This window comes from Thunnus thynnus, chromosome 15 (assembly GCF_963924715.1).
Source record: "Thunnus thynnus chromosome 15, fThuThy2.1, whole genome shotgun sequence".
Lineage (NCBI taxonomy): Eukaryota > Metazoa > Chordata > Actinopteri > Scombriformes > Scombridae > Thunnus > Thunnus thynnus.
The window spans coordinates 30,783,910-30,807,259 of NC_089531.1; the positions used below are offsets into that span (position 1 = coordinate 30,783,910).

Consider the following 23,350-nt stretch of genomic DNA (forward strand, 5'->3'; position numbering starts at 1 on the left):
ACTTGATGGTAACTTGTGCAATTGGCTTTTAGTTGGCCCCCAGAGGTGTTTTCCACAGCCCCATTGAGTTCTTGATGAAGGCTCTTAGTGTCCTGTTGATGTTGTACATTTTCCAGCCAATCAGCTGAGATATATATATATATATATATATATATATATATATATATATATCTATGTATATATATATGTGTGTTGGCCCCCAGAGGTGTTTTCCACAGCCCCATTGAGTTCTTGATGAAGGCTCTTATATATATATGTATATATATATATATGTATATACATATATATATGTATATATATATGTATATACATATATATATATATATATATACAGGATTGTTGGAACTACCGGTTTGTATGGGTTAGCAGTTAGTTTTATTTCCAATTTTTATTAAAAAAAAGAAAAGAAAAGAAAACATTCTGGGATTTGATCGGTGTTTACTTGGCTTATCAATTATAAAACTGGATTTAAAAATGCCATTAACAGTGCAAACACTCTAGTTTAACTTCCTTCACTTAATTAGAAGGACATTTGCACATAATCAACAGCTCATTTGCATTTTGTCTCCATTATTTTGTTTACTCTATTACATTTTCTGAGCCAAATACTACTTGGGACCTACAAAAACACTGGTTTATCTTTATGAATGGTATGATAGGTATCAAGTGTTAAACAGCTTTTAAAAGTTGTGTTTTTCTTCCAGGTGATTCCATGTCCATGTCCTCTTCAACCAGTTCTCAGACCTCCTTCTCTACCTCTTATTCATCTGATTCCTCCACCACGTCTCCTCCTCCCCCCTCTGCCAACACCTCTGGACAGACATCTACCCACACCACCAGTACTACCTCTATGGGCCAGCCAGGAGAGGGCAGTCCTGAGAGAAATCTGGCCCAGCTCCTGGGCTCTCTGTTGGGAGGAGCAGCTGGGCCAGGAGGTCCTGGCTCTGGACCAGCACCCTCCATCACTGTGACTCTGCCAGGGGTGCCCGGCCTCTTCCAGGGCGTGTCTGACTTCACACCAGTAGGTTCATAGAAAATTTCTTGGTGGCTCCCCTGTCTTTAGGGCCACACATTTCTGACGCCAATTAGAATGAAATATATAATATGTGAAAAGTGCCCTGAGATGACTTTTGTTGTGATTTGGCGCTATATAAATAAAAATTGATTGATTAATTGATTAAATATGTGTTGCCACTGAAATGAATGTGAAAATGAAGAACTATCTAATAGAACTACCTTAATAGAACAGACTCGAGTTGAGGATCAAAAATACAGGGTTACAACTACTGCAATTTCTAGGCTTAAGATTTACAGTAGCTAATCAAACTGAGAAAAACTGACAAAATGATTTAGATGAAGTAGGCACATTATCCTTTTTCTCAGTGAAAAGTGTTAGCTGAACAGAACCATGAACATGTTTGAATTTGTTGATTAAATGTGTTTTTTTTTTTTTTAAATGTGTGTTTTTCCTGTGCAGCCACCTCCCAGCGGCCCTGGCACCCCAGCGCCCCCTCAGCCCACTGGCCCTGCCCCGCCTCAGGCCAGCAGCGGGGCAGCTGGAGACTCTCTGAGCCCGGAGCTGTTCACCGGCATCGTGCAGGGAGTGCTGTCCACAATGATGAGCTCTCTGGGGGCACAACAGGGCAATGAAGAGAGCATTGCCCAGTTCATCCAGAGGCTTTCTCAGACTAGCAACCTGTTCACTCCCGGCTCTGGAGATGCTGTGGGTAAGTCTGAAAACCGAAGAATCAAAGTTGCTGCTTACATTAGCCTCATTGTAATGTTCCACCAAGCCAAAACAACAAAGAAAAATCACTGTCCAAACGCTTTCTTTGAATTCATTCTAGATGTTCTTTTCTAGTTTACCATCATTTTTATTGATGTACTAGTAAACTGGCTCTCATCATGGCAGGGTTCTTTGGTGACCTGCTGTCCCTGGTGTGTCAGAGCTTCTCCATGGTGGACATGGTGCTGTTGCTTCATGGGAATGCCCAGCCTCTAAATCGCATCCAGCCCCGGCTCACTGACTTCTTCACTGAACACTACCTCCAGGGAAGACAGCCCACTGATGCTAACATAGCTGTAAGTACTGTGGAGAATTTGTTCACACTGTGAGCTGCTTGATGCATTGGTTAACAGAGACCAGTATACATGTGTCTATATATTCTGTATTTACACTTTCTGTTGCTTTGGTATTTCCTTTCCTAATGTTCCATCAGCCTTGTGTACTCAATACCTGGAAAGTGAAGGGTAACGTGTTGTAGTGGTGTGGAGCACAGAGAGGATAGTGGAGCAAAAACATGCAGTAGTTTTGCTGAATTAAGATAACCACCTAATTAGGTAGCAGATTTTCCACATCAGGTGTTGGGGAACACAAAAAAAGTTTTAAAAAGTTACACATGTAAAGCCTTTTCTGTCTCCAGAGGGAGCTGCGTGAAATCTGATGCTCTGCCTCAAGGGATGTCACTCAAGTCAGCATCTATTGGGGCTGAAGATTACAAGTTTGAAAATGAAGAAAATCTGGGGTGTGGAGTTAGAAAGAAGTGAGGTTACCAGACCTCTGTAACCCGCTCTTCATCTCTGCTGGAGGCTAGCAGCTCCAGGCTACATTAGTCACTACTAGCATAACACACCTAAATCTCCCACCCAAATGTTGGCAGTCAAGTTGCTTTTGAAGGTGAAGTTCTATTTTAATTGATAATAAACAAAACTCATTTAAATTCAGTCAAATCAAGTCAATTTTATTTGTACAGTCCAATATCACAAATCACAAATTTGTCTCAGCGGACTTTACAGTCTGTACAGCAATACAACATCCTCTGTCCTTAGACCCTCGATTCGAATAAGGAAAAACTCCCTAAAAAGCCCCTTTAATGGGAAAAAATGGAAGAAACCTCAGGAAAAGCAACAGAGGAGCGATCTCTCTCCCAGGATGGACAGACATGCAATAGATGTTGTGTGTACAGAATAGAACACAAATTACAGAATACGGCATTGAACAGGATAACAACATTTTAATGGATTTAAGGTAATTGGTAAATGGACTGTATTTGTATAGCGCCTTTCTAGTCTTCCGACCACTCAAAGGGCTTTTGCATTACGAGTCACATTCATCCATTCACACATATTCATACGCTGAATGGGTACAGGGGCTACCATACAAGGTCCCAACCTGCCCATCAGAGGGAACTGACTATTCACACACATTCATACATTGATGGCACAGCCATCAGGAGCAATTTGGGGTTCAGTATCTTGACCAAGGAAACTTCTACATCTGGAGGAGCCGGGAATCGAGTGGACGACCTGCTCTACCTCCTGAGCCACAGCCACCCCAATCATTAGCTAATGTAGTTAGCCAGTCCTTAGTAGCCAGTGGCCAATGTAGCATAGCTCCTACACCCCTTGTAGTTCCTGAGTGGCCAGGAAGCCAGGGTGGCTAGGTGACTGTCCGAAGGAAACATAGCCCTAAGCAGAAGCCCACATTTCACCACCAACCAGTTCACGTGTCTAACAGGTTCTCCCCACTCAGTGACACACCTGCTGAGCAACCAACTCTGATTATTGGCAGCTCCATAGTGAGAAATGTGAAGTTAATGACACCAGTCAGCCATAGTCAAATGCATTCCTGGGGCCAGAGTAGGTGACATTGAATCAAATTTAAAACTGCTAGCTAAGGATAAGCATAAATATGGTACAATTGTTATTCATGTTGGCAGGGATGACTCCCAATTATGCCAATCAGAGGTCACAAAAATTAATGTTGAGTCGGTGTGTACATATGCAAAGACAGTGTTGGACTCTGTAGTTTTCTCTGGGCCCCTGCCAAATCTGACCAGTGATGACATGTATAGCTGCATGTCATCATTCAACCGCTGGCTGTTGAAGTGGCGTCCAGCAAACGATGTGGGCTTCATAGACAATTGGCAGACTTTCTGGGGAAGACTTGGTCTGATTAGGAGAGACGGCATACATCCCACTTTGGATGGAACTGCTCTCATATCTAGAAATATGGTTGAGTTTATTAGTAGACCAAAGCCATGACAACCCAGAGTTGAGACCAGGAGGCAGAGCTGCAGTCCTACGCACTTCTCTGCGCTTCCATTAGAGCAGTTACCCACCCAAAACCACATAGAGACTGTGTCTGTCCCCCGACCACTTATATCAATTAAATCTAAAGTAAACAGAAGAGGATTCATTCATAAAAATGTAATAAAAATTTACCTCAACACTGCAATAGTACCACATAGTAGGAGAATTAAATGTGGACTCTTAAACATTAGATCACTATCATCTAAAGCCATATTAGTAAACGATCTAATCTCAGATTATGATTTATTTTGTCTTCTGAAACCTTGCTTTGTCATGAAGAATGTTAGCCTAAATAATGAATCCACTCCCCCCAGTCATGTTAATACTCATATTCCTTGAGACACAGGCCGAGGAGGTGGAGTTGCAGCCATCTTCAACTCAAGCCTAATTATCAACCCTAGACCTAAATTTAATTATAACTCATTTGAAAACCTTGTTATTAGTCTCTCTGACCCAACCTGGAAAACTTTACAGCCAATTCTATTTGTTATAGTGTACCGTCCTCAAGAGCCAGAGTTTTTATCAAAATTAGTTCTTAGTACAGATAAAGTAATTATAGTAGGTGACTCTAATATTCATGTGGACGTTGATATTGGTGGCCTTAGCACTGCGTTTATCTCATTATTAGACTCAATTGGCTTCTGTGCGAGTGTAAATAAACCCACTCACTGTCTTAACCACACCCCCCACCTTGTTCTGACTTATGGCATCGAAATTGAACATTTAATAGTTTTTCCACAAAATCCTATTTTATCAGACAATTACTTCATAATTTTTTAATTCCTATTACTAGACTACACGCCATTAGACAAAAATGTCTTCACTAGATGTCTATCTGATAGCGCTGTAGCTAAATATAAGGAAGCAATTCCATCAGTATTGAATTCAGTGCCATGTTTCAATACTACAGAGGACTCTTATGCTAATGTTAGTCCCTCCCAAATCGATCATCTTGTTGATAGTGGCGCAGGATCATTGCGAATAACACTTGATTCATTGCCCCTTTAAAAAGGAAGATAATAAATCATAAGAGGTTAGCTCCATGGTATAACTCTAAAATCTGCAAATTAAAGCAAACCACGAAAATTTGAAAGGATTTGGCATTCCACCAAACTAGAAGAATCTCTCTTAGTAATGTAATGTAATGCCAGAGCTGCCTATTACTCATCATTAATAGAGGAGCATAAAAACAGCCCTAGGTTCCTTTTCAGCACTTTAGCCAGGCTGACAAAGAGTCATAACTCTATTGATCCATGTATTCCTATAGCTCTCAGTAGTAGCTAAAATGGCTAACAACTGTGGGATTAGCGCAAAAGTCGCAAAAGAAGGAGAGAGCTAAGAGTGCTTGAACAGAACTAGAGCAAGTTTAAACATACAGTGGATATTTATCCACGGTAATGAGGAATATAGCTTAATTAACTGAGTTAAGAGGAGCAAAAATGCTATCAGTAAACACAGTCGGCAACCAATTCATTTTCAAATGTTAGGTGACTGTTAAATATAATGTACTCAGTTAAAACACCTAACTCTGCTGTCGTCTCTTATGATGCTCAGCAAGCTTTCGACCATGTTGAATGGAATTATATGTTTGCTGTTCTTAAACACTTTGGAATTGGTGAGAAATTCATAGGTCTGCTGAAAATTCTTAATGCATGTCCAAAATCTGCTCTCTTAACTAATTATGGTAAATCCACTCGCTGATTGCTGATAGCGATGCTGTCTTTCACCAATGCTCTTCAACTTAGCGCATGAGCCTTTGGCTATTTCTATTAGGGCGGATCTCTCCCCTCTCACTTACATATGATCAAAAAAGGCAAACTATCAGGTTTCTCTTTTAATTGGTGCAAAAGTCTTTTGATGCCCCTTAAAGATGACTTCAGCTCAAGCTATCTTGACACTCTGCCCTTTAAAACCTGTACTGATCAGTTTGTTTATCTGAAGCTAAAATTTCAAGGAATCCATAGAATTTATTTTAGCTCAACTACCTTGAAATGGTTGCAAAGCTCAAAAAATACTTTTGGAGACTGTAGGAACCGCAAGTAAGCCTGCATTCTGGGAGCACAGTGTTCTAGTGGGATAATAGGGTACTATGAGTTCTGTAGGTGAGGAGAAAGATTTTAAATTCTATTCTGGATTTTATAAGAAGCCAATGCAGCGAAGCTAAAATGGGAGAAAGATGATGTCTTTTTCTAGTTTTTGTCAGTACATGTGCAGCAGTATTCTGGGCCCAGAAATACTATAGTCTTTAGAAATTTGTTAGGGCAGCCTGATAATAAGGAATTGCAATAATCCAGCCTAGAAGTAACAAATGCATGGACTATTTTTTCTGCATCTTGTTGGGACAGGATGTGCCTGATTTTTGCAATATTATGTAAGTGAAAAAAGGCAGTCCTTAAAATTTTATGTTATATTATAATTTTCATGTTTTATGTGGGAGTTAAAGGACATATCTTGATCAAAGATAACTCCCAGATTCCTTACATTGGAGCTGGAGGCTAGGGTAATGCCATCTAGAGTAGCTATATCATTAGATAATGTGTTTCTAAGGTGCTTAGGGCCAAGCACAATAACTTCAGTTTTGTCTGAGTTTAGTAGCAGAAAATTGCAGGTCATCCAGGTCTTTATGTCCTTAAGGCATGCTCTGAGTTTCTTTAACTGATTTGTTTCATCTGGCTTCATTGATAATGAGTATCATCTGCATAGCAATGAAAATTTATGGAGTGTTTGTGAATAATATTACCTAAAGGAAGCATATATAAGGTGAATAGTATTGGTCCAAGCACAGAACCTTGTGGAACTCCGTGTCTAACTTTTGCGTGCATGGAGGATTCATCATTAACATGTACAAACTGAAATCAATCTGATAAATAGGATGTAAACCAACTTAATGCAGTTCCTTTAATGCCAATTAAATGTTCCGGCCTCTATAATAAGATGTGATGGTCAATTGTGTCAAATGCGGCACTAAGGTCTAACGAGACAAGTCCTTTGACTGATGCAGTTAGGAGATCATTTGTAACTTTCACCAGTGCTGTCATTGTGCTATGATGCACTCTAAATCCTGACTAAAAATCCTCAAATAAACTATTGTTATGTAGAAAGTCACATAACTGATTAACAACTGCTCTCTTAGGGATCTTAGAGAATTACAATGTCAATGGTAAGGACACAAGAAAGCAAAGCACAAGTATCAGTTTAGTCCTGGGCACATTTTATTGTCTATTATCACATGGTTGTTGAGTGTTAACAAATGAGTGTCTCAGGTCTGATGCTCTTGTTCACGGTATGTGTTGATTTGATTTGATTTGATTTGATTTGTTGTGTGTGCAGACAGCAGCTGAGGACCTCATCAATGGTCTGGAGGAGTACATAGCTGAGAGCTTTGTAAGAACAGCCCCTCTCACATACAACCCTTGCCCAGAGTACTACAGTGTGTTAGATAGGCAGTGATAGACATAACTGAGTTGTGTGTTGTGTCTAGGCCACAGTGACGGTGCGAGAGGGAGTGGACATCATTCAGACCAACCTTTCTTTCCTCAGACAGCAGTTCACACAGATGGCCTCACATATCCTGCGCTGCAGTGGTAAGTTCAGTTACAGTTCATGTCCAGTGCCAAAATAAACTGCTCAATAATCATGGTGAGCCTGAAGGAAACAGTATTCATATGCAGGGCTGAATTATGTTTCAATTAAATTGTTAACAATCGGATGTGTTGTTACAGTTTATGCAACAGTTTCTCTCATGATGTGAGGAACTGTTGCACCAGTTGGTGAGTTTTGACTTAAAGGAATAGTTCAACATTTAGGGGAACACACTTACCTCATGTCTGTGTGTTAATACAGAGTTTGAGTCAGGCTACCAACACCTCTAAAGCTCACTAATGAACATGTTGTATCTAGGCTTGCCGTGGCGGTCGATGTTACTGGTGTTACACGGTGTTGGGATATACACCAATTAAATTGCTTGCCCACCACCCATACCATAGTTTGCTTTTTTCTTTAGAAACAAACCTATTTATTTCATTTTCGCGTATCGCGCCCACGTTCATCAAATAAAAAAACTCCAATTTGTAAAGTATCAAGTGTGTTATTAATACTTAGTTGGACAATGGACGCTACAATTATAAACTGACAGTGTCTGCTCCAGGAGCGTCTCCAGCAGCAGCAGAGTCGCAGCAAAAAGTAGCAGAGTGAGATGTCTGTTCTCCGTTCTGCTGCTATAAACAAATGTAACACTAGCTGTTTGCGAGCGACTGCTCTCATGTCTCCCCGGGTCTCGGTGCTTGCTTTCGGCAGCAACTCTCCCACCCTCTGCCTGCTCAGCCTGCTCTCTCTGGATGGCAGGCGAGTTGCTCTGGTTCTGGTTCTAAGCAGTGGTCGTCTGGCTCATCCCTGTCTGTGTGCGGTGCAGCCCAGCTGTACCCGCTGGCAGCAGCCTGAAGACCGCCGTCACTAACTCTTAAATAAGGGGAGGATCTAAACTAAATATCTAATGTTAAAGATCAAAGTAAGCGCTCTATGGATGAGTGTCATTGACGAATATCTTTTTGCGTAAAATGTCCGGTGTAACTGGTAACACCGGTGTTGTTTATTAATTGGTGGGAAAATTTCCTCACCTTTGGCATCCCTAGTTGTATCTGGTTTGTTTAATCCATACACAAAGAGGAATATAAAATACTGCTTTTGTGTCATGCTCTGACCTTTTTGAAGTTGAGGTATGGACTGAGAGAGAAATGCACATCTTGTTCCACCTTCTAACATTACTGTTATAAAGATTATTTTGGTCTTTATCTTTTTTCTTTTTTTTTTAATAAACTATGAAACAATGTGAAAAAAACAATTCTAAGTTGTTGAGGTCATTCTTCTTGTATCAGATCAGTCTATCAAAACCTTAGAACCACGATAATAATCTGAGTGGCACTCTCTCCCTACATTTTCATTCCTGCCAATTGCGTGTATAAATAAATAAATGTCTAGCAAAATGCTTGTAACAGCATGTTAGCTAAACTGAATTACACCGGAGTCACACATAGTATCTTGTCATTCAATGACTTTATAAAACAGACATCAGAATTGGATCTCTAATAACCTTAAATTATGAAAGTGATATGAAAATGTATCAGTGGAATCACTGTGAGGAGTGAGGGAGAGTTCCTCACTGTTGTTGAAGTCTTTTAATTGATGACCACACTCACAATGTCATTAATTAAGACTTCAACAGCAGTTTTTCAAAATCAAGTTTTTAAAGTTAGTGAAAGAACAAAACATTTTTAACTTATCGCTGCTCTCTCTATGCCAAATATCACATACATATTTCCATGAATGTCTGAATAAAGGTGTAAGGAACATTAATGTAAAAGTCACCTGGGTCTGAATGACAGAAAGCCATCACTTTAACAAATAGATGAAGTATTCCATTTCTGAAAGGGGCTGTATTTTTCATGGTCAGAGCATTGTCTTACTCATACCCAACCACTACTGGCCTCAGAACATTTACTAAAAAAGCTGAATAACAATAATACAACTTTATAAATGGTAAATGCACTGCATTTATATTGTGCCTTTCTAGTCTTCCAACCAGTCAAAGCACTTTACACTGCATGTCAACATTCACCTATTCACACATACATTCATACACTGATGGCAGAGTCTGCCATGCAAGGTGCCAACCTGCTCATCAGGATATCTAATCTTTCACACAGACTCACACACAGATGGCACAGCCATCGGGAGCAACTTGGGGTTCAGTATCTTGGCCAAGGACACTTCGACATGTGGACTGGAGGAGCTGGGGATTGAACTGCCAATCTTCCAATTAGTGGACAACCTGCTCTACCTCCTGAGCCACAGCTGCCCCAATAATTCTAGACTATCAGCAATTTTTGCAGTAATTACCTTTTCCTCGTCACTCCTTATCATGCCTCCAACAACATACTGATTTCTAATTAAAGTAGGTCATGAATGGAGAAGGTACCCAGTCCATCATTACCTTTCAGCAACCAACAGTACATGATGACTGTGTGAGGACACTGAGAAATACAGAGGTCTATAGTTTAAATGTAGTAATTAAACACAGACCAAATAAAGTTCAGTGTTTAGTTTCCGTGCTTGGCTGGTCTGAGACAAAATAGTCAATACAAAACAGTCCGCACTGCAAAAAGGTTAGTAACCTCTGGCGAAGAGAATTCTATAAGCATGTACACATTTGGAGCCATATTGCTGCTGTGTTTTTGAGACCACACTGATAAGAAGACAAGGTGTAAGTCATTAGTTTTGTGTCTTGTGTTTTTCTTACTGCAGATCACACATTTGGCCCCCGCTTGCTGTTGCTGTGCACTCAGGGCCTTTTTGAGTGTCTGGCTCTCAACCTGTACTGTCTCAGAGGAGAGCAGAGAGCTCTGACTTCAGTCATCAACCACCGCATTGTTAGTATACTTTACTTAGTATCTTTTATAACCATACAGTCATGTTGTACGCATGTGGTACCTGTGGTGTCATGGACAAAAGTTTTTGAACCATTATAAACATTTGATCATTAGAAATATCCAGACAGTATATAATTTGTGTGTTTGTGTGTTTGTGTGTGTCTGTGTGCAGAGGAGGATGTCTGCAGAAGTCAATCCTAGTCTGGTGAACTGGTTGACCAGTATGATGTTTATGAGACTACGTGTTATACTGGAACACAACCCAGTCACTGAGGACCAAATCCAGCACTATGTCATCTATGCACAGGTAAGAACCTCTGCTGTTACTAAGCAGGCCTGGCAACACCTGCTGGAACTAGAGACAGAAAATAAAACTTTATTTATAAATAAGTAAGTCCAGTCTTGGTACAAAACTAGTCATTGATTCTCTATAAGATGGCAACAAGAAGGTTAGCTTGTTAATTTACAACAGAATATATTATGCACAAATATAAAAGAGTGCACAAGTTATTGCAATATGAAGCAGAAAGAGGTATGACCATAAATATTGTTTGAAACTGAGGATCTAATTTTGATTAACATGACCAAGTTATGATAAAATGTATCAAAAGTGATGTAGATAATTCAGTTGCTTATAAAAAAGTATTCAGCTGCCTTGGAAGTTTCCATGTTTCCATAGATTTAATGTGGATTTTTTTGACAGTGATCAACAGAAAAAGATCCCTTTACTGTATGTCAAAGTGAAAACAGATCAAAGCGATCAAAATTAATCACAAATATAAAAGAAAAACATGAAAACTTACAAAGAGTGGTGAATAGGCACCATAAATACAGTATCTTTTAACAACAAGCTTTGAATATTTAGGTTGTTTTTTAGTGAAGACCTCCACATTAATGTTGCAGTGATGCTATTTCAGGCTGAGTTGAACCAGAGGACGGAGGCTGACATTGAACAGCCATCAGAGAGTCAGCATGTGGAGGTGAGTTTTTTCATGTCATGCCAACATAATGGTAAAACCCGAGTACATCTTAGAATGAGCATGAATGTGTTAAAGGAAGGCTACAATTTGTAAAGTTTCATATGTGATCAATTTATGGATCATTTCAATGAACCAATTCATTATTCAGGTTGATTAGTTCAGTCGAGTGTTATTGATAAATTGACTGATGTAGCACTTGTGTCTAGCTTTACATGAATACTCCTATGTGTTGTGTTTATGCTCACATTAGTAGCTGTCTGTCATACAGATTATGAGAGATAAAGCTCAGAGTTGGAACAGAAAACTGCTTTAGTATCTCAATATTCTCAACATGAGATGCATTCCTCATTTTCAGCATTAGAGATCTTTAATTTATGGTGCATATCAGTGATTGATGATTTGAGGTTTTAGAATCTGTAATCATTTAATTATTTCACTTAAAAAAACAAGTGTAGTTGGAAATTGTCAAAATTTTGGCAAGCATACTGAATCATTGTAACCATTTCAGTACCAGACCAAAAACTGTGTTTTGTCTTTAATTAGCTTCATATATGGGTCTGGTTATTATTGTTAAGAATAACAGTAACACAACTGATGACTGAAATCTGTCAAGTTTGTGGTGAAACTAACAGCAATACTAGGATTTAACATTTACTCAGAGTACATTTTACTCATGTTTTACTCAAGTCAAACCTGCCACTGAGCTGTTTGGCTTAAGAGGTCAAGAGTGGACACCTAGAATGTTAATCATTTGCTAAAGCACCAAGGGCAATTAAATAACGCTTTACAGCCTATTTCTCCAATGAAAAGAATGGGGAAACAACCAAACTTTAAAGGACATGTAGCTTGGATTGACATAACTACTTACAAGGAAGGGTTAAAAGATTAGGCTGAATATTTTTGTATATTTTTCTTACTGTCAACAAATAACTGTAACTCTCGCAACCAAGGAACATGTCACCCTGTTATAGCCATTTTTTAGTTTAAAGTAAATGTAATTGTGTAGCTGATGAATTGTCATATATATATGAGTTAGAATTGCTATATTAATTACATGTAGAATTTTGAATATAATTTGATATAATTATCTTCGATTGCCTATGGCCAAGAGACATAATTGTTTGGTCAGGTGACTGAATAACAATCATATATTCACATAGTCATGGCTGTGGAGGAGTCAGTCTAGCAGTGTAGGACAGGTTGAGGCTGTGGTTCAATGCCAATTTTGACCACTTTACAGGTACTCAGTATAACTTTTAGTTGTTTTTTTTTATATCTTTTGAGTTAAATAGGTATTATGGAACAGTTTTGTCTACAACTCCTTTTTTAGTGCAATAAATTATTCAAAGTTTCAACAAGTTTCGTTTGGAGTGCATCTTGAAAAGCACTATGGACTCAGACTGCTACCCGTTCAAGGCCTCACTACCCTCAGATGCCGGGACATTAAGTCAAAATTGTTTTGATACTGGACTGGACAAGACTACAACGCAAAAGGATAACGTGTGCAATCCCTGTTAGATTCAGAGGAGAAAGAAGCCGACCATGCTTACTGGTATGAGCCAAAGTTAATTGACTTCAGAGAATTCCTGAACACTGAAGAATAATGGATGTGTGAAGATGATGAGAATGAGGAAGATGTCAAGGATGATGATGGTGAGGATGATGATGAAGAAATAGCAGAGCCAGGCCCTATTATATCTCAAGTGTCCAAGCAGGCATCACACAGCAGTAAGAGCTTGAGATCGACCAGAGTATCATCTGCTTGCTTAGAGGCTGAAAATGAGCGTGCTGTTGTGAGTGCAAATTTCAAACATTGGAATCAGAAGCATGCTTTGGACATGGAGGAGGCCCATTTAAGGGCCAAGCAGAAAAAGCTTGCATTAGCAGCTGAATTTGCTGCAGCAGAAGCCAAAGCAAAAGTATTGAGACAATCTGAAACACGCTCAGTAGATATGAAATCAAACATAAATAATCAAACACAAAAAACATCAGTACTAAAGAAGGCTCAAATATCCTTAGAAGGCATCTGGCAAGAGTAAGCAGCATTCATTAAAAACAGAACCAAGCTGTGTCTGGCCGCATAAAACCACTAGTAATGACTACTCCAATGTCTCTGGGTCATTTTGAGTCGATTACTGTGATTCTGTATTCACTTTCACGGCATGGAGGACACATTGAAGTTGGGCCATCTACAAGCCTTCTATGCGAACACATGGTCTATGTCTCCATGTAGTAGTTGAATCGTAGTACTGACATAGATTTACCCAAATGCACATGCACTGCTTTCATTTCTCCATCAGAGCATTTGAGCAAGGCATAGAAAGCAAAACAGATGGTATGCAACAGAGGCTTTACTATCTGGAGCAGTACACAATGGGGCAACCTAGACAACTTGTACACAGCTGTCTTCATATGGAACCAAGCAAAGGATATAACGAGGCAATGGAGCAACTTGAGTGGCATTTTGGAAACGAGATGAAAATCACTTCAGCTTTCCTGAATAAGGCATTAAACTGGTCAGCTATAAAGGCAGAAGATGGCGCTGCATTTAGATCATACTCACTTTTTCTCCAAAGCTGCCACAACACCATGTTTGAGACTGACTTTGTGGATGAACTGGAAAATGCAGCAAACTTGAGGATAGTTGTGTTACCATTTAAGCTGCGCGAAAACTGGAGAACAATCATCTGTGACATTCAGGAAACTCAGGGCAGATGAGGAAAGTTTAAAGATCTTCACTTCATTGAGAAGAAAACTCGTGCTGTACTTGATCCCATCTTTGTTTAAATTAATATTCCAGTGGCAGTCGACAATAAAGCCAAACTGAAAACACAGCAAAAGACACAAAGATTAAGCAATGCATTTAAAAAGCCCCGTGTGTTTTGTGGCATGGACCACACAATGGAAATGTGTGGAGTCTAACAAAGAAAAGGTGGAATTAATGAAAGCCAATGGATTGTGCTTTTGATGCCTGGAAAAGGGGCACATGACCAAGGCCTGTAAAAAGCACATCATGTCAAATCTCCCACAAGTCATCCAGCCATGATTTTCTTTTGTCTCTAAAACAAAAGAAAATCAAAGAGAACATATAGCTAAATATAACTTACAGAAGCATTCATGCACAATGCTTTGGTCTCCTTGAATGCTGATAGCCACACTGGGGCTGGCACAAAAGAGTATACACTTCCAATGGTCCCAGTGAAGGTGAAATTGGACAAGGAAACCAAAACTGTGCAGTCATATGCATTCCTTGATGGAGGAAGCACAGCCACATTCTGCACAGAGGCATTGATGCATCAACTAAATGCTAGTGGAAAGAAGCTGAACATATTGCTGAAAACCATGGGTCAAGAGAAACCAGTGTATAGCTACAAATTTCTGGATTGGAAGTTGCTGCTTTGAGCAACTGCCTGATGTTTATATGCACAGATCCATCACAGTTACCAAAGAAAACATTCCTAAAGAGGAGGACATCAGAAAATGGCCTTATCTTGAGGATGTTGACTTGACATCCATCAATGCCAACATTGAGCTTATAGGTGTCAATGCCCTAAAGCCCATGGAACCACTGACAATGATTAACAGCAAGGTTAGCGGGCCCTATGCTGTGAAGACTACTTGGGTGGGTTATCAGCAGTCTACTCAGCATGAATGGTGATTGAAGTGCTGCTGCAGTGCAGGTTAATCGAGTATCCATATAATATCTGTTAGTCCATGTGTTTTGATACACACACAGTACTTGAAAGTAGATCAGTTCATTGTTGGTTTGGCTCTGTATATGAGATTTGTTGACAATAAGAAAAATATATAAATCGCCATAGTGATAGCTCCCTTTGCTCATAAGGACATGGCCTATTTATATGTTGATTGATCTTGAGATAGTCCTGTCAGTTCATGTGCAAGCCTCACTTAAAGCCAACGTTCATCCTCTGCAGTACAAATGTAAATCAGAATGATAGTATTGAAACGCTCATGTGATCACTCATTGTCTCTGTCTATCAGATGGATGAGGGTTTGTCTCCTGCTGCAGCCACCACAGCAGAGGAGGCCATGGCATCATCAGGTGACAGTGGAGAGAGGGGAGTGTCTCCTGGAGAGACCACACCCTCATCAGGGGACACTCAGCGTCCTGCTGGGGCCCTGTCAGGACGGGAAGAGGTGGCCCTTGAGGTGGAGCCGTGGGCAGCAGCTGTTCCACCTGTAATGAATCTGTTTGTTTTTTTAGGGTTAGATTTCCCTTTCATATTCTTCGCCTAAATCTCTTGATTTTTTTCTGAGGTTTGCTCATACGAGTGTTCCAAGTTTAAGTCTCAATTGCACAAAGCTTTAAATCTCTGGTTTCAGCCTGATGACTGTCACCTCACGAGGAAGTATACATATATAAGTATACGTATACAAGATGAACTGTTCCACTCCAGTTGTGGACAAGTTTCATTAATAAAAATGTTCCCAAAGACTAAAAAGAAGAATTTCACACAGAACTTCACGTGCTGCTGTCAGAAATCAGCAGATAAACGCATAACACATTTATAAGCATTAATTAAAAAATATGAATCCATCAGAGCAGCACTGTACTGTTACAGAAATAAAGAGGGAATGTTTTGACATGAAGTTAGATGCCAAAAAACGTCTTTATAAAGCAAAGCGCTCATTACTAATATGAGAGGTGGTCATGACAGACACAGAGATATTAAAGCAGAGAATATTACAGTTTACAGTAGGTGATGTTACACTGTCAGCTGCAACACAACATGACAGACAACTGGACAGAGACAAAACTCTCAGTGAACTGGCAGCCATGATGATGATATGAACAGAATATTAAGTTTTTTTAAAATTTTATTTTAGTTTGGTATTTAAACTCCAAATTCATTCAGATGATTTCAGGTCAAATGGGTGTTTTTCTTCTGAAGGAAGGCAGACTGTTGATGACTCGTACAACAGCTCTAAACTTAAGAAGTTCCTTCATACCTCATAACTTAGTGCGAGATAATTGTTGTATGCCACAATTAATCTTAAAGTCACTTGTACATCCCACTTGAGAACAAATCTGTTCATTCATGTTGTTCTTGCATGGGGCCCAATGTGTTTTTAACCAGTTGCATAAACAATCAGAATGACCATCAGTTTGCTGGATTATGACTGGATTAATGTTTCTGTCAGGAATGGGTTCCTATCATCAGGCATGACATGTTGTCTCAGAGGAAGATCAAAGCCCAGCCACCGCTGTCTGATGCCTACCTGCACGGGATGCCTGCCAAAAGGAGAAAAGTGAGCAGTGTAATTTTAGTGTTTCATTAACACAAGAGAGGGGGAAACTACCTGCCTTACTCTGTCTAAAGTCCTGTCCTCAGAGTGGGCTTTTCAGGTTTGAGCTCTGTCCTAATCCGGAAAAAAATTCAGTAGGGCTGCAAGCAAGGATTATTTTCATTATCTGTTAATCTGCAGACTATTTCCTTGATTCATTGTACGGTCTATAAAACACCAAACAATAGTGAAAAATGTATCATAATTTCCTAGAGCCCAAGGTGATATCACCTGACCAACCATCCAAAACCCAATTATATTCTATTTGCTACAATGTAAGACAAGAAAAGGCAACAAATTCTCACATGTAAGAACCTAAAACCATCAATTTTTTGGCATTTTTGCTTGAAAAGGGACATAAACAATTGACCATTGAAATACTGACCAATTAACTTTTTTTCAATTGACTAATTGTTGCAGTTCTAAAAAAATGGATTGATTGTTGACAATAGCTTAAAAGCAAAAATGGAACCGAGTTGTTAGAAGGAGGAGCAAGGCTAGTAGTTTTTCCCTGCTTCCACTCTTTGTGCAAAACTAGGCTGAACAGATCTAGGTCTTATCTCTGTACTGGACACACAGAGATGAAACTAATACCCATCTGAAGCATGTTCTGTAAGAAGACAAATATGCATACAATCTGAAATGTTCCCTTTAAAGCCCTTGAAGACTCATATTTTTCTATGACAGGAAATAGTCATGACTAAATGAGCAAAAATCACATTTTAAGTTAGGGATAAAAACATTTTTAAGTTTATAAGAGTTTATAAGGCACAAACTCAGCTAATCAGCTTCACCAGGATTATGTGGGTATATTTTGATCAGATTTGATTGGCAACATAAACCAACAACCCACAACTGTCATCAGATTTTGATTTAAATGTTGCTAAATCTCAGTTGGTGCATGGAAGTACCTGACATCACATTTTTCCTGTCTACTTCAAACAATGAGTTGAATATAGCCCAAAGAAATTGAAATTGATGAAATAACCACAACTGTTGTCATTTTGGTAGAAACTAGTGTGGTCATGTAGGAATCATTCATAGGAAGAAGATTTGAGGTTTTCAGGGCCTTTAGGGATGTTGACATTCATTCAGTGTTGTCCATGAGAAGGGTGACAGTATGTTTCTATCTTTAGATGACACAGTGTGAAGGACCACACCTTTCCCTGTCAGACGCAGTGAGTCGAGCTGCTCGCTCTGCAGGTGTCCTGCCAGTCACTGCTCCAAACAGCCTGCAGGGGGAGCTGGAGAGGCCGGAGCTGCAGGAAGCATACACTAACCAGGTAGAGCATGTTCCCCTTCTTTATACATTACTTACACATAAAGACACTGAAGACAGGTGACATTTTATTAACAATTTTCATGACACTCAAATGATTAATATAGTTTTTATCATTTCATCACAATGAAAGGAGCAGCTTTACATGTTAAATTTAATTTACTAGTCATAGGGGGTACTAAGCTTGTGAAAAGTGTCATCTGGGAAAATAACCCTGATGATGTCACCATTATGTCGCTCGGGCTTGAAGACTACAAATTAAGAACAGGAAACCTGTGTTACAAACTAGGTATGAGGAGTTTGAAAGGTGTGGGCATTTACCAGGGAGATAGGTCTAAATAAAGATTTTATCCAGCTGCATTGTGGGAAATTATGGATTAAGCGTATTTTCTTAAGCGTATCTTTTATTTCTTGCATTCTTTTTTCAATCTGTCACCCTCAACATTATGAAAGTTCAAAACTAAATCACCAGAAAGAACCTTTAAATTGACTAAATTGAATAAATCTGTTTATGCAGTGTTTATTTATGTAATTATGTTTCATACATTTTAGTGCCTAAATGCCAAACTACCCTCAAATGTAATGATCAAATGTTATGTTTTTCTGGTTCTACTACTGCACATATTTAGTGGGCCGCACAGCGCGAAAGCAAACCTAGAAGCGAGAAAACTTTTTTGGCTTATACATCAGGCAAGCAATTTTCATTTGACTGAATAGGCACTGTCTTTAAGTCCAGTTTCCTGTTCCTATAGTACATCCATGAGCATGATGAGCTGCAACATAACTTCCAGTTAACTTAACTGCCAATCCTTTGTGAATATAGCTGTGACTTTGTTTTATTTCTATCTTTATACCAGGAGAAATCTGTGTTTTAGAAGTAGTAGTATTGGTGCAGTTTACAGTGAGAGGGAAATATCTGATTATGATAAGCCAACAATGTTATTTGGTCGTTTAGTCTAATGTTATTGGTTTAGTAATTTGAGGTTTAGTGTATTTTTTCTGTAGAGATGAGAACTCCAGCAACACTTGCCTTCATCAGGGTGTATTTTTCTGTGAAATGTAAAGTGTTAGGTCAGATATGTTGACCATATTCCATATTACCTTCTTTTATTCTTCTAAATGGCTCAGTTATTGGCACACTAAGGTTAGCTTTGTTAGGTTCATTCAGCTAGCTTACACAACAGTTCCACCTGCAGTTATTAGCTTTAAATATTTAGTAACAATTCATCTCTATGTTAGAGCTAGTTTTCTGTGGTTCAACCGGTTTTAATTTAGTTATGTGTAAATCTGAACTGATGTTATTCCTGTGCTAAGTTTGAAATAATGGAAAGTATTTTACTTAGGTCTTGTGTTTGTTCTCTCTCTCTCTCCTCCTGCCAGGTAAAGAGTGACATCAAAGAGCGTGTGAGAGACGATCCAGACTACAACTCCCAGCGATTCCCCAACACACACCGAGCTTTCTCCATAGAAGACTCCTAATCCTCTACAACTGCATGTCACAGAGGAGCAAGATCCAGAAGAGGATCTGCACACACTACATGTAGCATGGAACCATGGAACCATGGATCATGTAGTGTGGTAACATCCTATTCCAAACATGACCTGGAGGGAGTACAGCCAGTGATTTCACTGAATCATTCCTCCTCTGACATCACCTGGTGTAGTTTGGTAAAAATGGAAAAACCTGCAGACTGTCAACCTTCCATGGCACATGGTTTAAAGATTGTGAGCTACTTGAGCTTCCTCATGCATACAAATTCCCTCTGCATTCTGAGAAACTAATGAAATCAGTTAGTGACGCACTGAATATAAGAGATGATCTGACACAAGCAGGTCATTACAGAAGAGGACTGGGGCCACATGGAAGAATAAGATCTGGATCAATCTCAAAATTCTGAGAATGATGTCAGAACTCTTGGAAGTAAAATCAGAATTGTAAAACTGTCAAAATTCTCCAAAAGTCCAAATTATGAGAATAACGACACACACTGTTGAGAAAAAACTCAAAATACTGGAGAAAAATGTCCAAGTCAGATATTCTTCTTTGATACAATTTTAATCCTCTTGTGTAGGTCTGCAGCACTCTGAGCATTGTAGCTTAAAATATGACATAATATAGAGTATTAAGGCCGCTGTTAGGAAAAAAATTTGAGATCTTGAAAATAATGTAATGTTTTGAGAAAAAAGCAACAAATACAAAATACAAATATTGTTTGGATAGTTCTCACAGTTCGTGAGTTATTGGCCAAAACGTATAATAATTGACCACATAGTGGCGCTGTTGCTCCCGTTTTTTTTTTTTTTAATATGTTAAGCATTTCCACATGGGACACCTGTCCATGAAGTTCGAACACTTCAGCACTTTTAGTTTTTGAGATATGAACTTTCAAACATTGCTCCCATAGACTTTCCATTATAAATTTTAATACTTTAAAAAATTATATAAAATCACTCAAACATGTTACAATAAGAAGAGTAATAGCATACATCTCCTCATGGAGATGTACATTTTGACGTATAAACAAAGTTTGTATGACAAATCGTACAGAAGTAGTTAGATTCCAAAAAATGGCATAATAATAAATAGGCCTAAATAATAAAGAGTGAAGATAACATTCACAGCTCTCACACAGTAAAGAGCAAAGATAACAAAGTAATTTTCTAACAAATATGTACTACTTCAACAAAAAAGTCATAATATGAGAAAAAATATTTAGTTTCATCAAAGTGAGAGCAGCAGCATACATGGACAGTCAGGAAAAGATCAAACATGCACATGAAATGTAATCTACCCAATTTAATCACAACACATGACATCTGGTGTGTTCAGCAATATAACAACTTTTTTCTTGAAATACTGTGACTATATTCTCATGACTTTTTTGCGTAAATATGAATTTATTATTGCAACAACTTTTTTCTTAAAATACTATAACTTCATCCTCAAAATCTGATTTTTTCCCAGCAGCGGTCCTGATACTCTGACATTGAGCAGTTATATCATATGTTGCAAATTTAGTTGCATTATATATCTGTATACAGCTAAACTGTATATGTGCTAATTGTACATAGTAAATAATGTGACAGTGTCATAAGGTTTTGTCAGTGTCAGTCTGGTGACTAGTGTTGCTTGTCATGTCAGATTTTTATTTTTAGCATCATTCCTTTAGATATCACAATGAATCAAAGATGATTAGTTCATTTGTATTTTAGGGCATTATCTGTCTAAACATGATATTTCAGTGATATGGTCTTTAACTATGTTCAACTGCAGTATAATATTCTGTCACTGTCTGGATGAGGCTGTGCTGATGGTAGAAGTGTGTTATGTTTGTCGGCGAGCACAGCTGTAGTTAGTGGAGGTTTGTCAAACTGTGAATGGTCAGTCTGTGAGCATCACTGAAATAAATGAACTTCTAAATCAACGTTTCTGAGCTCCTTTATTTACAAAACATCTTTGGTTTACACTTACACTTTACACATTGGTTCCCAACATAAAAATCAAAAACATATATTAGCAATAATGAAGCCAGCAAGCCAAAATATTCAAGTGTGAGAACAGATCAAGTTTCAGACTGAACTTTGCAAAATGAACATTTTACATCAATATCAAATATAACTTTGGTCATGTAATACTTAACTGGATAGCATTTGTGAATAATCTTATGTCCCCCTTTGCTCCTCAGTCACTAATATGGGTATTAGTTTGACCCTCACCTGACTTTTGATGACTATATAAGACATCTGTGTAAAACCTCTTTCTACCATCTCAAAAACATCTGTAAACTCTCTAAACCTTTCAGATGCATAGGAACTTTCCCATGCCCTTATCCCTGGCAGGAGAATCTAGAAGTTCCAGTACATTCAGTACAGTGCTGCCAGGATCCTGATGAAAGTGCAAAAACAGCAACACATAACACCAATTCTGTTTCCATTGCACTGGTTCCCTGTCTGCTTCAGGGTTGACTACTAAGTCCCGCTACTCACATAAAAATCCATCAACGGACATGCACCTCCCTACCTAAAGGAAATGATGATACCCAGACCTCCACCCACACCCTCAGATCTGCCAGCAGCTTGGTCCTCCGGGCCCCCACTACTAAGCTGTACATCATGAGTCTATACCCTAGACTCCTTTAAAACAGGCTTAAAAACCTTTCTATTCAGAAGACTCTTATTGCTATTTTCTTTATGTTGTGTGTTCTACATTATTAATACTGTAGAAATGCAAGGAAATGGTACAGCAGACAGAAGACACATCATGCTGACTTCCTTTTGAATCAAAAGATGTTTTTTTTTTCTTCATGAGCCAAAAGGCTTCTCCTTTCTTCTTCTGTGTTTCAGTGCGTCTCAGCTCCTTCGGGAAAATATGACGCTGCACAGCTGCGTCTCCTATAAAATCATCACGTCAGATTTTCACAAACTAAATAAGCAACATTTTATTTAGACATATTCTGCAGGCTACAGCTGTTTTTATTGTTCCTTTATGTCGGTTCTGTTCGTTCAGTAATTAACGTGTTTAAATTGTCTATTTGGGTCTTATTCTGTGACAGCCAGACGCTGCTATAGATCTATAATCAAATGATACACATTGGAGCAGTTATCAGCTGTTTTCCTTCCAGCTATCAATATGTATAAATTATTAAGTAACAGTGTAAAGTATTAATTAATTGTATGAATGAATTTTAAGTTTAAACTTTAGAGTTTAAACTGTTACTTAATAAGTTCTACACATTTAGAGCTGACTTCTACATATTTGACATTTAGGGTGAAGTGCGTCATGAATAGTTGTGTCTCCTCAAAATGATGCTGGAGTGAGCAAGGACCATAGACTGTAGGGCGAGGACGTCCCGTTTGGTGAATTAAGTTCCTCCGTCCTCGTGAAGAGATGGGAGTGAGGGAAGCGAGGTGATGTTGGCGTAATGAAAAGCACCCTATGACCTCCCCAGCAACCTCCTCAACAGCAACTGTACTATGTGCCCCATCAGGTAGAACATGTGTGCCTTAGGTCACACTGGTGATGCTCAACATACTATGAAGTGATGATTATGAGGTAGAAATGTATCACTATTGTTTTTAGTACTATGGCTGATCTGCATAACAGCTACAGTTCATATGGCTATAAGAAGTGACAGAGGTAAATAACACTGACAGCTCTGTTTGCTGTACAGTTTGATGTGTCGTCACATTCAGTTTATGAATGTTTCTGCCCTTGTTTTTGTCTTGAAATTATGTAAACTTTTTTGTGAGAGATGTACACGGATAAG

At 38.8% G+C, this 23,350-nt stretch overlaps 1 protein-coding gene across 3 annotated transcripts in view; it reads left to right on the forward strand.

The window, feature by feature from the left end:
- Positions 1-21,508, forward strand: part of bag6l (BCL2 associated athanogene 6, like) — a 36,048-nt gene extending 14,540 nt beyond the window's left edge. For 2 of the 3 annotated variants that reach the window (XM_067611732.1, XM_067611731.1), the window contains exons 14-25: positions 705-1,021; positions 1,478-1,727; positions 1,913-2,082; positions 7,423-7,476; positions 7,574-7,676; positions 10,393-10,517; positions 10,690-10,824; positions 11,435-11,497; positions 15,500-15,697; positions 16,661-16,768; positions 17,941-18,087; positions 19,464-21,508. In XM_067611732.1, the coding sequence (XP_067467833.1) occupies positions 705-1,021; positions 1,478-1,727; positions 1,913-2,082; positions 7,423-7,476; positions 7,574-7,676; positions 10,393-10,517; positions 10,690-10,824; positions 11,435-11,497; positions 15,500-15,697; positions 16,661-16,768; positions 17,941-18,087; positions 19,464-19,562 (1,769 nt within the window). In that variant the 3' untranslated portion in view covers positions 19,563-21,508. Of the gene's footprint in view, positions 1-704; positions 1,022-1,477; positions 1,728-1,912; positions 2,083-7,422; positions 7,477-7,573; positions 7,677-9,794; positions 10,356-10,392; positions 10,518-10,689; positions 10,825-11,434; positions 11,498-15,499; positions 15,698-16,660; positions 16,769-17,940; positions 18,088-19,463 lie in introns of those variants that run through there. The other variant, XM_067611733.1, reaches the window with a different exon arrangement.
- The last annotated feature ends 1,842 nt before the right edge of the window (positions 21,509-23,350 follow it).